Below are 17758 nucleotides of genomic sequence, written 5' to 3'. Positions count from 1 at the left end.
ACCTGGAACGGAAAGTGTAAGTATCATTATTATGTCCTGACAAAGCCCCACCCCACCTCACCATTCAGACAAAGAACAACAAGCGAAGAGGCCAGAACCCCATCTCTGGGTCCATTCTTCCCCTCAACTTCTGTAGCTCCCCTTGGAGTAGGCCAGACTGGAACATGAAGTCCAATAACACACAAGGAACATATCCCGGATCAGTGACTCAGATACTGGGAATGTTTGGATGCAGATTTTGAGCCCCCCAGGTCAGGGATAGAGCAGTGAGGGTTTGGGTTCATGTCCACAGCACAGCTAGCCATGACAATAACACCAATACTGGCACGTGAGTCACCCAGCCCCCTCCATGAGTGCTGTTAGCCCAGGGAATCAAATAAGTTAATGATCTAGCATTCAGTATAGGAAAAGCTTCCTGCATCTCGGGCTCATAGAGCACACAGCAGAGAACCCAGTGCTACCACAAGCACCTTCAACGTTTTAGCACGTGACCAGAGCTTGGACCCCAGTGATGTTGTGAAACAGAGGTAAGCTACTAGTGCATTCTGGGTAATAACATGCAGATGAGCTTCCCAAGCATCACCCTGCCCCCGGCTTTTTGGCTTATTCTATCCAGTTCTACCACCAGCAGCTCTAACTGAAGCAGCGTTTACCAATAAAGGATGGAGGGAAGCACTCTATTGGGTTTTATTATTTTCTGCAGCTTGTGGAAAATTAGGCTACTTAAAACATCAGAGCCATTACACTCTCGTTCCTGAAACCAGCAACCCACAAAGCTCTACAAACTCATTTCCTCTCAACACTCTGGGGAACAAGAGGCTGGATGAGCTGGTACAGAAACAAAGTTTGTGGAGGGGTTCCTGCTTGCAAGCAGTGCAAACTGATTAAAAGTTACTTAGAGATGCAGCAATCACACTCAGGGGCGCTCCAGGCACCAGCACGCCAAGCGCGTGCCTGGGGCGGCAAGCCACGGGGGTTGCTCTGCTGGTCGCCGTGAGGACAGCAGGCAGTCTGCCTTCGGCGGCATGCCTGCGGAGGTTCCACTGGTCCCACGGCTTTGGCGGACATCCTGCAGGCTACTGCTGAATTCACAGGACCAGGGACCTCCCGCAGGCAAGCTGCTGAAGGCAGCCTGCCTGCCATGTTTGGGGTGGCAAAATACCTAGAGCCGCCCCTGACCACACCTACATGGCTAAATCCAGCTCCACTTCCATGAATGGTCTCATTGACCTTACAGGCACACGCTGCATAAGAGTCTTTCCAAAATCATTAATGTGCTTGCTTCCTAAATTTTAATGACAATCATCCAAGAAACATTTACTGTGGTTTAATCCAATTGCATTAGACAGTGTAAAACAGACCAACACCTTCATCCATTTGTTAATCCTCAATAATCAGGAGGTATCTGTCTAACATGCAGTGGAACTGCCTTTGGAATCATAAATTAAATGCATATTTGTGAGCCCTTAATTTAAAGCTTGACTGAAGAGCGAGATTCAGCTGATACTGACACATCTCTTTACTAATGTCTTGGTGTTTATCAGCTTGGGATCAACAAACACAACCCGGTTATTGGTTATTTCGTAACAGTATTTTAAAAAGTTACTTTGAAATGGAAAGTAGATTAAAGAAACAACTGTGATCAAATTTATAATTAGCAAGAGGTGATGAGTTTGGCAAATTACCCACTGGGTAACCATCAGGAACACAATGAAGCTGTAATTACTTTGATTTTTTTTCTTTTGCTGCAAAATAAGAGCTAAATTTTTTAAAGGCTGATATGATAAAATTCTAAATGAATATTTAGATACTGAAGAGAAGGACATCTGGCCTTACAGATTATCGCTTGACAATAATTATGTTTTCATGGTGAAAAATTAATAATACTTGGCTCTTCTCTTCAGCCTTCCATCCAAAGATCTCAACGCCCTTTGCAAACATTAATTCATTCTCACAATCCTCATCTGTAAAATGATGGGGAAACTGAGGCACAGAAAGGGGAAGTGATTTGCTTATGGTCACCATCCAGATGGTCAATGGCAGAGCTGCATATAGAACCCAGGAGTCCTGATTCCACTCTCACTAACCCACGTTTTATCCAAATGTAACTCCACTGACTTCTATTAGTGTCACACTAATTTACACAGTTATAAATGAGAACAAAATCTGGCCCCAAGTCTCTTGACTCCCAAGCCTATGTTTTAACCACAAAACCATCTTCACAAATCAGGCTCCTCCCACAAGACCATCCCCCTTCTCCTTTTGAAGACATTTCTGATAACAGTAAAAGAGAATGTCCCCAAAACTTTCCTCTGGGAACCCTTCCACTGCACAGATAGAATCCATGCATGGGAACATTCTCATTTCCAGCTGGATCTGAGTGGCACACCCCTGATTTTCAGACATTCAGAGAACCCACATCTCAAACTGAAGTCAATGGGAGATGGAAGCACTCAGCCCAAAGTCAGCCCCCAACATTCTGCCTGGCACTGAAAATACTATACACACCAGAAAAACTGTAGCAGGCAATGAGAGCCTAAGGCATAGCTGGGCTGTCAGGACTCTGCCTTCAGCAAAAAGTGGCAAGAGAAAGTCAGCTCCACAGGTTCCCTGCGACTTACATGGTGGAAGGGAAATAACAGGAAATGGTCAAGACACCAGGCAAGTCCTCCTTGTTTATGCATGAATATATGGGGTCCAGCCTTGACCAGGAAATAGCCGCAACCCAGAGCCCCTGACCCAAATCACATCTGGCTCCCAATATTTGAGCACACCTGGAGTGACTGACAGATTTATATGGAAATCACATAAAACTCAATGACTTGAGTGGAGCTACCCTGATTTACACCGGCTGAGGGTATGGCCTTTTGGTCTTTGCATTTTGTGAACAAACCCAATGCTCATGGTAAAAGTCCAGGGGAGTTGAATTCCTGAGACCAGAAGTGTCCCAGTTTCACTCAACTCAAACATCGGTGACCCCAGTACATGAGAAAAGGGAAAACAAGGATCTATATTATCCAAATCTGCTAAGATGTTACTGGACAGATTCTGTTAGTAGAGCTCAATCATGAACAATACTTTGTGTGTTGACTCTGTGTGCACCCCTTTCTTGAGTGAAGAGCTCCCCTAAATGCTCTAATAACAATCATCTATGAACATGTGGATCTGGCCATTTTTACCACAGCCTCCTTCCCTTCCCCAGCTTTAGCCAGACTCATAGTGCCCTGCTAGACAGCCATCTGGCCCTGCACCCTTGGTTTTACCTTCTTGTTGAATTCCTGAGCCTTCTGTTTTCTCTCTTGGTGGATGGTGTCAGCATTTTGGACAAATCCCCGTACACTGCTGCTGGTCCATCTCTGCACCCGCCCAAGCCGCAGCAACCCCAGTCTCAGAGCCTTCCCTTGGCAGGATTTGATCATGGCAGCTGCTGCTTCATAAAGCTTCACTGGGATCCCGTTGACTTCCAGCATGTAGTCTCCCGGTTTGATTCCACACTCAGAAGCAGGTGAGTCTGGGGCTACGCTCTCCACTTGCAGGGCGTTGCCACTGTTACACATCAGGCTGAAACCAAACTTTCCATCTGGGCCAGGATTGACATGCATCTGCTGGATGCGTGAGACCACTCCAATGCTGGGAGGCACATTCTCACACTGCCTCGCTAGGTTGATGAGAGTCTCGCAGTTCATGGCAGAAACATGCTGGCCTTCTATCTCCAAGATCTGGTCTCCTGGCTGAAGACCAGCTACATAAGCGCTGCTGCCTTCTTCTACTGCAAGGATGTAGCAAGGACCATTTCCACTTATTTTAAACCCAAACTCTTCGGGCCACCCCTGATTGGTAGCCGGCATGGTTGTAACTGGAGAGGGAGAGAAGAAAAAAAGTTGTCAAATTGTTTCCCATACAGTAAGAACATTAGGTCCAGCTGATGTTATTTATATAGGATGCCCTCTGGTGGGAATTCTAGTCTGCTCTGCGTTCTCATCCCTTTGGAAAGAAAATGCCCATGATAGGGTGGGGAGAAGATCCTTTTTATCCCTCCCTACAAACTGCTCCTTATCCTTCTAGTCTAGTCCTTTTGTTTCCTTTGGAAGCAAACTAACTGTCTTTTACCTGCGCAGTGAAACCATCATTTCATATTCCTGGTAATGTCACCCTAAAAACTAGGTCACACAAATGACTCAAAATGGCTTACTATAACAAATATTTCTCATTACACAATGACTGCAAACATATCTGTATTAGAATTTGCCATATCCTCTAGATCTTGCTGGGATGAGCACTCACGGGCTTCACGTGGGGAAGGTGACATTGCACTCGCACCAGTCTGGCCACGACCAGGTAAGCTGCAAAACCCTTTATGTGGTACTGACCCACTTTCAGTATAATGAAGGGTAAACCCAGAATTTAAGAAGAGGATGTATGAAAGGCCTGATGCATGAGTAAGAACAAAGGATCTGATTCTGCATCCACTGAAATCAATGGTGTGATATTGGCAGGCCAGGTGCCAGCTCTTGCCTAGGCTGCAGGCATCAGCTAAGAACTGGCAAACTCAGAACTGGAGACCAGACCAGTTCACTTATGTGTTGCTCAACATAGGTATTAGTCTTATAAGAATGCAGTTAGTGTTTAGAGTCTATAGAATGTTTGTATAACGCTGATTATTTGTAATGTTTGTATTCCATGCTACAAGGAAATATTTAAGTTTTGCTTTGCAACTTTGAAAATGTTTGCTCTAAACTTGTGACCTCAGATGGGAAGGGTGTTTCCTCCAGCCCATCCAGAAGAACTATCGAAATCAGATGGGCCATCAAGGAACATTGCAATACAAATAATTGGTGAATGGCCCTATCGTACCTTGGGAATGCTACATGCAAGGAAGCTCATCCTACGGACTTGGAGGCTGAAGGAAATAAATCAAAGACACAGGAAAGTCTTCCATCTCTTTGCTGTTTGAACTCTCACAGGCCAGAGACACCAAACTGAAGTCAGAGATTCCCCCAAGGCTATGCCTGGGTCCACCTTGAAAGAATCTTGTATTCACCGATTACTACAACTGTCACTCTCAGGATTTAGATTCCAACTCATTTTTGTGTACATGTTTTTTTCCATTAACCTGTAAATAACTCCCTTCTTTCTTTTTCCTAGTTAATAAAACTTTAGATAGTTTATTACAGGATTGGCTACAGTTGTTGTCTTTGGTGTAAGATCTAGGGTACCAGTTGATCTGGGGTATGTGACTGAGGGCTTGGCTACACTCAAAACTTCAAAGCGCTGCCGAAGGAGTGCTCCCACGGCAGCGCTTTGAAGTGCAAGTGTGGTCGCGGCGCCAGCGCTGAGAGAGAGCTCTCCCAGCGCTGCACGTACTCCACCTCCTCATGGGAATTAATTTGCAGTGCTGGCGCTTTACAGCGCTGTATCTTGCAGCACTCAGGGGGTGTTTTTTCACACCCCTGAGTGAGAAAGTTGCAGCGCTCTAAAGCGCCAGTGTAGCCAAGGTCTGGTTTCTTGGGACTGGAAGCAATCTGAACATTCTGTGATTTTTGGTGTAAGTGACCATTTATCACTACATAAAGCTTGCCAGGGTGGCAAGACAGACTGGAGAGTCTAAGGGGACTGCCTGTGACTCCATGATGAGATTGTTATAGTGACCCAAGAGTTGAAATGTGTTGTAACTGGCTTGGTGAAATCTAATTATAGAACATACCACCAGTTTGGGGTGTCTGCCCTCTTTTTGACAGTCTGCCCTGTGGCAGGCATGCAAGGTCATGAGCTACTACAGAGAGCCTGACAAATGGCAAAACTCTCATTGACTTAATGGGAAAGTTCAAACCACGGAAGAAGTGTCAGGCTCACCAGCCATTAGTGTTTGTGGAAGAAGCACACATTTAAGGGGAAACTGGAACATGTGATCATCAAGGCTTCTTTAAACACTCCAGAGCAACCTCCTTGAACCTCCTTCTCAGCCGCACTGGATTCACTAAATAATTTGTAGGCACATCCATTAACTGTCCTTTGATACTCGCTAAATAATTTGCATACAGAATCACTTGCTCTCCTTTGATCCAGCCTCTCTATGAAGATGCAGTTTACTCTCAGATTTATTTATTACACATTATTTAACTATTATTTTGAGTTACTCCTTCATCTGTAACAGCCCTTTCACTAAGAATAGCAGGGGCAGGATTGGTGTGTAAATAGTATCTTGATTTATCACCTAAAGTGGCTGTCTTCTGCCTTTGCATTTATGGTCAGAGTCATACTCCAGTCCACGCTCATCCCCAGTACAGAAGCGGACATGTGAAAGAAGCCATGGCATCATCATTTCAGCTGGTCTTTCATCCAGTGACTATTGGGCCAGCTTGACTGTTCTAACTCCAATTTTAGTGACAAAATTATGTTTTCTCTTCTCACTGAAGTCCTGAAGAGCCCTCCTTACATTTTTATCGTTTGGAATTCAGCAAGAGATTACAAGCTTTTTAATATCCTATTAGAATCCAAGTAGGTGAAAGACAAATATCTCTAACCTCCTCCTCTTGGCAGGGATGACATGGAGCAGCTTGCTCACAGGGGAAAAGGATAGTGGGGGGAGAGAGAGAGAGATCCATTACTATAGAAACCTATATTAATAATCACCGTCTGGATCTGCTGCTGCAAATAGCTACTTGAAGCTGTGCTGTAAGGGAGGATTGTCTTACAAAGGAATATTAAAAGAACTAAGCAACAAGCAGTAACTAAAGGAGAGAGATAACAATTCTCTGTGAGCATTGAACAGGTGAAAATGTCCAGGAGAGAGCATAATAACAGTGAAACAAGCCTGTGATTAATAGGGTGAAATTAAGCAAAGGAAAATTTAGGCTGAATATCAGGAGAGCTATTAGGTTGTGGAGTGAGCTCCCTAAGGGAAGTTTGGAGACCCCAGACAGGGGCCATATAAGCAGGGAGACAGACAGACTTCAGGCTGGACATCTGAAATGAGAGATTATGTACTAGGGAACAATGCTGCTTTGGCTAAAGAGAGATGGACCAGGTGACCACCTACAGTAGGTCTTTTCCAGCTCTAACTTCTATGAATCTGTGATATGAGAAAAGACTTACAGAAATCTGTGACCCTCGGAGGCAGGCCAGCCAGGCTCTCACAAAGGGCATGTTTGTCCTCCTGAGGTTTCAGGACTGTCTTCATTCTCATCCGTTTCCTTCAGAAGCACATACCACTGATCCACACAAATTCTTTTTACTCCTTCAGACAGTCAGGTCTGATCAGCTGCTATATCCACAATCCAGCATTCAAGGTGCACTTCACTGGGGAAGAATAGCCTATACGCTATTTTTTTTTCCCTTAAGGCCCACAATAGTGATTGAACTGGCTAAACACTTATGTAAGGCACCTTAGTGGTGAAAGTGTTGAGATCAGCTGTATAAAGAGATATTAATTCTAGCAGGATTTCATTTTTCCCCACTCACTACCACAACAAACTGCCACTAAAATGACCTTCCAGTCTCCTTAGAACAGAAGAAGTTCCCCTCATGATGCTGCGTGTTAGCTTCATGCATATTTTTCTTACTCTGTTTAATCTCACTGTCACCCCAAAGAGAACTGCAGACTGATTACAGTGTTAGTAATGGCTTTGTCTCACACTGACCTGAGACTGAAGACCTATAAGTGGAATTAGAATTTGAAAGGAGTTAAAATGGATTAGAGCCCAAGCAGGGAAATCTACTACCAGGGCGGGTGCAAGGATGTTTCAAGACCTAGGCGAAACTTCCATCTTGCACCCCCCACCCCCGAGCTCTGTGGCAGCCCTTCACCCTAAGGCAAACCCCCTAGGGCAGTTTGTGGCAGCCCTCTGCCCTAAGGCACATCCCCTGGGGCAGCTCCCCATCCTCCGCCCTGAGGCACACACCCCTGCAGCAGCTCCCCCCACCAGCTCTGAGGCACTCCTCTGCAGCAGCTCCTCCCAGCCCGGGGAAACCGTGGGGCAGCTCCCTGCCCCAGCTCACCTCTGCTCCGCCTCCTCCCCAAGCATGCCGTCGCTGCTCCACTTCTCTTGCCTCCCAAGCCTGGGAGTGAGAGAAGCAAAGCGGGGCGGCGTGCTCAAGGGAGAAGGTGGAGCAGAAGTGAGCTTGGGTGGGGAGTTCCCCTGAGTGCCGCCTCCCCCCTTACTTGCTACAGGTGGCCCTCCCTGCGCCCCTTTGCCCCAGGTCCCTCCACCTAAATGCTGATGACGACCAGGGCGGCCGAAGATCTGGCCACCGCGGTCGTCGCTGAAGGACCCGAAATGCCACCCCCCAAATGCTAGTGCCCTAGGCAACTGCCTAGGTCGCCTAATGGGTTGCACCAGCCCTGTCTACTACCCACACTAGCAAATCAAAATAGACAACTATGGGATGTCAAAGCAGCACAAATACAGAGCTAGAGAATGACCAGAATCACTGGCCTGGCCTGGTCCTGCAACCAGCTGTGCTGGGGAGAAAATCAGGGATATTGTGCTGAGTAGAAATGCACCGATACATATCTGACACACCGAAAAGCACCTCACTCGGATGACTGCCGTGATCTAGGCTAAAGAGTGTATTCAGAACTGTGTTTCCTACTTCCTATTCATACTCGGCCCCCCATGCAAAGAAACTAGTAGCCATTCTCCTGGCTTGGAATGGCTGAGAGAGTTGGACACAGAGGGCCAGAAAGGCAGAGAAATGTGAGATAACATGGACTGAATATTAAACTGCTGTCTTCTGATTTTCTCCTTTGCTTCCTCAGCATTTCAGGATTCCTGGGCTTAGCAAGCTAAAAGATTTTAAGGGATTATGCCTCCTGCTGTGCCACCAGCAGGAGCTGGGGCCTGGGGTAGAAATCTGTGGGAGGGATATTACATCCCATTAGGAACCACACAGCAGGACTTTCTTCTGTTTTATGTGCCAATGTGGGCTGAATATCAGGAGAAACTGCCCAATGGTGACATCCAGAAGGGACTGGAATAGTCTCCCAAGGGAACTGGTGAGACCCCCCATTACTTGTGAAACTTGAAACTTGACAGGATAAAGCCTTGGAGAGGACACCATGGGGCAACAATCCTACCTTGCTCTGGTGGTTGTGATGCTCTGTAGGTCTTTTCCATCTCTAATTGTATGTGTTAATGGCCATAAATGTGTTGCTGCTCTAACATTCATAAGCATCCGTCCCCTCTCACCTTCTCTTTCTTGATTCCACAGCAATCATTACTTTTACAACAAATCAGTTTACCCATCATATGCACAAGGAGCCGAACACTTCCCAGTATAAACATGTGTGTGCTTTTACTGTTACTTTTGCCCTCATCTACACAAATGCAAAACCAAAGGGAAACAGAAATAGCGATGGGCTGCGAAGCACAGACACTGGAAATTTGAACAAGAAAAGCAGCCCAAAGAGATGTTTATGTGGAAAGTATCTGAACCTCTCAAATCTGGAAATGGGACTAGAGACCCAGACAGCTTAGGTTCTCTCACAGAATTCCCAGCAAACCCTGTCTTCCCTGCCTCATTGGGGTTCACAGACACACAGATGTACACACAGCCCAAGTTTATGCATGTACAATTTTTCACGTGGAACATTCTGCATATACAAAATACTATGTGCGAGCAAGTTATACTTGTGTACCTGTCAGGTAGTTAGATGTCTGACTACTCACTCTGAACACACAAATGCAGCCTGAACATAAATACTTTACTTTTTTGCTCATGCAAATATTAAGCATGAAAAATTGTGCATACAAATACCTAAGAGTAAAAACTGCCCTACTAATTCTGGTGTGGAGAAAGTAAATAAGGAAGTGTTATTTACTCCTTCTCATAACACAAGAACTAGGGGGCCACCAAATGAAATTAATAAGCAGCAAGTTTAAAACAAACAAAAGGAAGTATTTCTTCACACAGTCCACAGTTAACCTGTGGAACTCTTTGCCAGAGGATGTTGTGAAGGCCAAGACTATAACAGAGTTCAAAAAAGAACTAGATAAATTCATGGAGGATAGGTCCATCAATGGCTATTAGCCAGGATGGGCAGGGATGGTATCCCTAGCCTCTGTTTGCCAGAAGCTGGGAATGGGCAACAGGGGATGAATCACTTGATGATTACCTGTTCTGTTCATTCCCTCTGGGGCACCTGGCATTGGCCACTGTTGGAATACAGGATACTGAAGTAGATAGATCTTTGGTCTGATCCAGTACGGCCATTCTTATGTTCTAATTTTAGAGGATGTGTTGAGGCTTATCTGAAAATTTGCCCCATTCAGTCAGTAAGCATTTCTACATCCTTAATCAGGAGGGATAATATTTGATCTTTTCAGATGTGTGACTGACTGCAATAAAGTGTACAAAATATTCACAACAAACATGAAGCTGTTCAGAATAGGAAGATTTTTTCTCATTTGGAACTCAAGAAGACATGTTTTTCCAAAAATATTTTCTTCCTCTGATGTATTTGGGGGTGCAAAATTAGGCCCTGTTATCAAACCAAAAAACAACCCATTTTTGAGCAGAGCTGTCTACATGCAGGGGAATAAAATTGCTCAGAATAGTGAACAATTCCACTCATAATTTAGTGAATACAGGGATTGCCAGACTAGATCAGACCCAAAGTCCATCTAGTCCACTATCCTGTCTCCAACAGTGGCCAGTACCATATGTCTCAGAGGAAGATGTAAGATTCCCACACATCTGTCTACTCTTCACCAGTTGTGTACGTCTTGAGATGAAATTCTCGATATCTTGTGGCCATTGAAAGCTCCAGCTGTGCAGCAGCCCACTCAAACAGCCCTCTCCTTCCATAGGCAGTGTCATAGTGCATCACCTCAGGACCAATTCCTCCTGGCATTCCATGAGCTATACTTCATGCCAATCATTTTGCCCAATCTGAGAAGTCTCACTTATTTCTAGCTAATGGCTGGAGTTCCTACTGATTCTGGTCCTTCCTGGTTTCTGTGATATGTGCAACCTTGTATTTACCTGGGACACTGTATACATTTCCCAGAACTCAAGAAGAGGTCTGCGTAAGCTCAAAAGCTGGTCTCTCTCACCAACAGAAGTTGGTCCAATAAAAGATACGACCTCACTCATGTTGTCTCTCTAATATCCTGGGACCGCCACGGCAACAACAACACTGCACATGTGCCCCTAATCCATTTTAATGCAGCTTCAGTCTCTTCAGTCTCTGGCCAGGCACAGAAAATCAGCAGCAAACAGCAGCTTTATCTCCTGGAGGATTGTCTGTGTGTTTACTTCCTAACTACACTCTTCCTTCTACATTAAATATTGTCACTGCTGCAGGATGCCTAGAGCAGGACAAGGCAGCATTTAACATCAAAGGCTAATGACTGACTTCTCACTCTGCTAACTGGCCAATGTACATTCCTGCTGTCCTCTAGCAGTGTGGTCTGTCTATGCATTTCTACTGTGCCCCTTACTCTCCCCTTCCATAATCCCACCCAGTTTTCTGCTGATTCCTACACTGGCTGCCATATTACCAGGTGCAAATTTAACTTCTCTTGATCAGGGAATGGAGGAAGCTGATCAGGGATCTAGGTCATTGTAGAAATGCTGAGCTATGGGAAGATCACAGATGTGAAGAGCTGTGGGGAAGGGGCGTCTCAGCCTAGTTCCCGATTGGCATTTGCTCACATCACAAAGTACACTATTTAGCACAGTTCAGCAAACTGTCAGTCTCTGCTCTGAAGAAACTGAGGCAGCGGCTGAAACAGCAAAGTGTGTTGCAGACCAGTATCCTGGCAGAAATGAATGGAAATTGAGGAACCCAGGTCTAGTATAAAATAAGGTGCTAGAAAGCAGAATTGGGGTGCCTGGGTAGAACTCACAGGGAATACTTGACTAAATCTCCAATAGTCATGGGTGCTGCAGGTCTGAACTGAGGTTAATTTGCAGAGTTGTGAGGACTCATGACTGGATTAACACTGGGGGCTGCAGGTTAGGATTGAAGTTCACTGGCAGAGTTGAAGGCAGGACCCAATGGCTGAAGTAGCAGGGGATGATCCAGTTCAGGACTGAGACACACTGGCAGAGTTGTGAGCAGGAGTTTGCACAGCATCTCTCCTCCATATGCTTAGCTCTTCCAGCTCCTCACCTTCATCACCACCAAAATCACACAATAGCAAAAATAAAGGAAAAATTTCTAGTACAGAACTGCTCCCACTTCTGCACCAGTACGATCAGAGACACCCCAATGTTTGTCAGGCACCTGCAGCATGTCTAGTTAACATGGCATGGGTGTCATTGATTAGGAAAGAGCTAGAAACCCTTATAGCTTATAATTGGCCTTAGTAAGACTATGAAGAACAGCACCTGGTGACAGCTCTTATGTAAACAACAAAACCAAATAGTCTTACCATGTTCATCCAGATACCTGCAGAATAGAGAGAAAAGACCAAAATACACTGGGATTGCAAGAGGAAAGCCTCTTTGATTTGTAGGACCTCCTTTTAAAAAAGTCCATAACAGAAAATTTGTTTTGTTTCAGCTGGTAAAAAAAATCTTGACTTGGAGCACCAGCTGGTGTATTCACTGCCCTCTGGTGGTGACACAGAAATAAAAACAGGAATTCTTGGAGAAAATTTCTTTAGCTATTAAACCACTCAATATGAATGAAGGTCATTAATTGTGATGGATTTTCTTTTTCAGCATGTCAAAAAACCTTTGTCTCCTTTGTCAATAAATGTTCAATGTAACTGGGTAATTTAAAGCACCAGACACGGGCTTGACACTGAACTCCGGCCTTTGGTCTGCAAACAGAGCTTCCACAGGAATTAGTAATAGCCAGGGATCTCTGAGCTAAAGGCTAAAACTCTGGATCAGAAAGAAGACTTATTTTGTTTCCTAACAGACCATCATCCAAACTTGTGGATGAGACAGCCTGGTATGCGGTGACTGCTCAGCACAGCCTTTGGATTAAATTATCTTTATCTACTTCAGATTCAAACTCATCCTAATATTATTATATTTAGCAGGTGACTTTTTTTAATCTGAGAGTCCTAAAAATAATATCAAGCTGCTGCATCTGTGCCAGCATGCAGCCTTGGTGGCTCTGCGGTATTCCTACAATTATTCCTATTTATTTAGCCAGCTCTATAGCAGTGCATGGCACTTTGCAGTCTCTGCCCCGAGGATCTTACAACCTAAATTAGACTTAAACCAAGGCTCCTGAACCATGCCCAACCAAGGGTCCCATTAGTAACTCTTCAGGGGAGCAAGGGCCAGGCCTAAACTGTACATACAAATAAAATCACAAGGAAATACACACACCCAGAACATCTTCTTGCACTTGAATCAATGAACAAAACTTGCTGGTTGCTTGTATCCACCAGCAGTAAGAACCTGTGGTTCCTTAGCTTTGTCCTCCCTCTATGATAACAGGAACAAAATGACTGTGGGCTGCATTGTAGCCTACAGGACACCACACCAGACCTTTGGGTTACACTTTGGGATAGGCGATGCCCTAAAACTAATATTTTTGCTGCATTTTCTGTCTCCTCCAGTTTTACTTTGGCACTTTCCTTGTCAGGAATTTACCAGTGAACTGGTTTCCATTGCCCCCCAAAATTACCTTCCGGCATTCTGAAGCTCTCCCTGACTAGAAAAATTATTTTACTCTCAGTATGAAAGCAGCCCATGCAAGGCTTACCTCTTCTTCACAGGGTCTAGCCAGTAGCAGATTGGAATAAGGAAAATTACCGGACAAGACCATCGCAACAGCTTCAAAGCTTTTGGATCAGTTACACGCTGGTGACAACTACCTGAGTTTCTATGGCAAATTCTATCTGAGTACAGTAACCTAATAGGCCATTCATCAGCAAGCCGACCTAAAGAGCTTTCTGGAGAACAGGAGTACAAAGTGTGCCGGGAAGGCACAGGAGCGATTTCAGCTAATAGTGTCACCAAGCTTGGAACAAGAAGAAAATTCTCAGCCTCTTAAAACTTTAACCAGTTTAAACCTTAGATAGATGTAAACCAGGGGAGAATTTAGGAAACAACCTCCAATTTATTTGCACGGGAAGATGCTGCTCCCCTTAAACAGTGAATTAAATTCATCCCTGTTTTAACTCCATGGGTGTACAGCAGATACAACACTTTGGTGACTGCAGAAGCACTGTACAACCAGTGGAGATATATCTCATAGCTCCTACAGAAGCCAAAGGGTTATTTGCTTAAGAAAATGTTTCTCCTAAGAAAGCTGCAGGAAAGTGGAGGCAACAAATCAGATGAATTCTATGCTACTTTTTCAACAAACGCAAAGAATGCACATACTATATATCTGTGTTACACACAATCTTTCCTCCTGGGTCTCAGCATTTCCAGGTGATCTCAGCTTTCTGGATCCATCTAGCAGTGCACAGTGATCAGAAGGAAATTCAATGGGAATCTTTGAGAATCTGAGACCCAAACATGTATTTACAATAGGGCTGTCAAGCAACTAAAAAAATTTATCGTGATTAATCGCACTATTGAAAAAAATTAATCACAATTAGGGTTGTCAAGCAATTAAAAAAATGAATCATGATTAATCGTGTGATTAATCGCACTGTTAAATAATAAAAATACCATTTCTTTAAATATTTTTGGATGTTTTCTACATTTTCAAATATTGATTTCAGTTACAACACAGAATACAAAGTGTACAGTGCTCAATTTATATTTATTTTTTACTACAAATATTTGCACTGTAAAAAATAAAGAAAGTATTTTTAATTTACCTAATATGAGTACTATAGCGCAATCTCTTTATCATGAAAATTTAACGTACAAATGTAGAATTATGTACAAAAAAAAACAGCGTTCAAAAACAAAACAGTTTAAAATTTTAGAGCCTACAAGTCCACTCGGTCCTAGTTTTTGTTCAACCAATTGCTCAGACAAACAAGTTTGTTTACAGTTTCAGGAGATAATGCTGCCCACGTCCTGCAGTGCTTACAATGTCACCTGAAAGTGAGAACAGGCATTCGCATGGCACTGTTGTAGCCAGCGTCGCAAGATATTTACATTCCAGATGTGCTAAAGATTCATATGTCCCTTCATGCTTCAACCACCATTCCAGAGATATGTTTCCATTTGATGACGGGTTCTGCTTGATAACAATCCAAAGCAGTGCGGACTGACACACATTCATTTTCATCATCTGGGTAGATGCCACCTGCAGAAGATTGATTTTCTTTTTTTGGTGGTTTGGTTTCTGAGCGTTGCTCTTTTAAATTTCTACATCTGAGCGTTGCTCTTTTAAGACTTTTGAAAGCATGCTCCACACCTCATCCCTCTCAGATTTTAGAAGGCACTTTAGATTCTTATTGCTGTAGCTAGCTTTAGAAATCTCACATTGGTATCTTCTTTGTGTTTTGTCAAATCTGCTGTGAAAGTGTTCCTAAAATGAACAACATGTGCTGGGTCATCATCCAAGACTGCTAGAACATGAAATATATGGCAGAATGTGGATAAAGCAGAGCAGGAGACATACAATTCTCCCTCAAGGAATTCAGTCGCTAATTTAATTAACACATGCTTTTTTTAACAAGCATCATCAGCACGGAAGCAGGTCCTCTCGATGGTGGCCAAAGCATATGAATTTTTAGCATTTCTGGCACGTAAATACCTTGCAATGCCGGCTACCAAAGTGCCATGTGAATGCCTCTTTTCACTTTCAGATGACACTGTAAATAAGAAGCAGGCAGCATTACCACCTGTAAATGGGAACAAACTTGTTTGTCTTTGTGATTGGCTGAATAAGAAGTAAGACTCCATGGACTTGTGGGCTCTAAAGTTTTACATTATTATGTTTTTGATTGCAGTTGTGTAACAAAAAAAATCTATATTTGTAAATTGCACTTTCAGGACAAAGAGATTGCATTATGGTACTTGTATAAGGTGAATTGAAAAATACTGTTTTTTTTATCATTTTTACAGTGCAAGTATTTATAATTAAAATAATAGTATAAAATGAGCACTGTACACTTTGTATTCTGAGATCTAAGAAGAGACTATAGAGAGGCATTTTTCCTTTAAAAATAAGGCTTTCCTCCTACATTAAACTTCATTCTGCACTAGGCTGGATTCTGCTTTCTCTCCAGGGCACCAATGACTCCTTAAAGGCCTAGAATTAACATTTAATTATCTCAGATTCTTAGTTCAAAGGAAGGAAACACAGGTATGTGTTGGGAGCGGAACTCTCTCTACTGCTTATGTCAGCTGGACAAGGGCAGCTCCAGTCACTTTCTGGCCTTGTCTTGGTTTAACCTCTCAGCAGCCATTCTCATTATGTTCCACAAAAAGAAATAACACAAATGGAGTCAGTATTAAGCAGATAGTTAGGAGTCAGGGTGCCCCGGCTCCAAAACCAGCCTGAGCCATCTGAAAGGGGGTTATTAGGAGAGTCTCAATGCTAGAGGCTTATCCAATTACAACAACCAGCTGTAATCTTTGCAGCCTCTCATAACCCTGTCTCATGATTCTTGTTATATGTGGATGGCTGCTGCACTCTTCTTATATTTGTCTACCTTTCCTCTCATTAAACCTTAGTGATAAATTACACTGGGGGAGTCTTCATCCCTTCCTTTTCCCCTGCCTCAAAGATCCTTGACTCATCAACCCCAACTGTTGATCTTGCCTCCTCCCATGACAAAAAACCCTTATTTCCCTTTCAGAAACTCTTCCCCACACATCAGAGGGGTAGTCGTGTTAGTCTGGATCTGTAAAAAGCTACAAAGAGTCCAGTGGCACATTATATCTGTTAGTCTATAACAGTGGTTTTCAAACTTTTGTACTGGTGACTTATTTCACATAGTAAGCCTCTGAGTGCAACCCCCCCCCCTTATAAATTAAAAACACTTTTTAATATATTTAACACTATTATAAATGTGGGAGGCAAAGCGGGCTTTGGGGTGGAGGCTGACAGCTTGTGACTCCCATGTAATAACCTCGTAACCCCTGGAAATGTCCCGACCCCAGTCTGAGAACTCCTGGTCTATAAGGTGCCACAGGACTCTTTGTTGCTTTTTCCCCACACATGTACTCCTGGCTGCCACTCTACCCATCTAGGGGTTGGAACCAGGAGCAGAGAAGTGGGTCAGAAAGACAGTACACATCCAGGGGGTTAGGGCAAGTTTCTGGCTGAGGGAAAGTAGGTAAAATAGAAAGCACAGGCCAGGAGATAGATTAGAGAGGCTTTTCAGCAGTTGGGAGACAAGTGTTGTGGGATCTGGGAGGGTTTCTGGCAGGAGCAGTAGGTAGATGAAGCAGGAAGCCCACACCAGGTGTGATGTGTGAGGGTTTCTGCAAGCAAAGAAGTGGATCAAGTAGGAAGTGCATATATCTAGGATTCTCTGAAGGTTTTCTTGACAATCACATAGGCAGTACTTGGAGTGAAAGGCATGGGTGGGTCACTCCATAATTGCCATATTCTGTACACTTCCTGGAAGCCATACTCACTGTCAGAGACAGGATGCTGGGCTAATTGGACCATTGGTCTGACCCAGTATGGCAGCTCTTATTGTCTAGTTCTCATGAGCTGTGCACAACAAGTGGGAATTGGGGAGAGCTTCCAACAGCAGGAAGGTTGATTTGGGGAAAATACTTGGGCTTTGCCATTGCACTAGTAATAAATTGCAGCCAAAGAGATCTCAGTTCTGGACTTTGAATGCTTAAAGGGACATTATTAGGTTATAAATCACAGCATCATTACCAACCAGTTCACTAACTGGATTATTAACCTACCATTTTGCAGGGC

At 43.9% G+C, this 17758-nt stretch overlaps 1 protein-coding gene across 6 annotated transcripts in view; it reads right to left on the bottom strand.

Moving 5' to 3' along the window:
• GRID2IP (Grid2 interacting protein) overlaps nucleotides 1–17758 on the bottom strand; it is a 103669-nt gene that overhangs the window by 79432 nt on the left and 6479 nt on the right. For all 6 annotated transcript variants that reach the window (XM_030576979.1, XM_030576973.1, XM_030576977.1 and 3 more), the window contains exon 2: nucleotides 3264–3856. In XM_030576979.1, coding sequence (XP_030432839.1) covers nucleotides 3264–3856 — 593 coding nt within the window. The remainder of the gene's footprint in view (nucleotides 1–3263; nucleotides 3857–17758) is intronic.

Source organism: Gopherus evgoodei, chromosome 10, assembly GCF_007399415.2.
Source record: "Gopherus evgoodei ecotype Sinaloan lineage chromosome 10, rGopEvg1_v1.p, whole genome shotgun sequence".
In the NCBI taxonomy this organism is placed as follows: domain Eukaryota; kingdom Metazoa; phylum Chordata; order Testudines; family Testudinidae; genus Gopherus; species Gopherus evgoodei.
The sequence above is the reverse complement of the archived record's forward strand: the minus strand, read 5'-3'. Positions and strand labels throughout refer to the sequence as shown.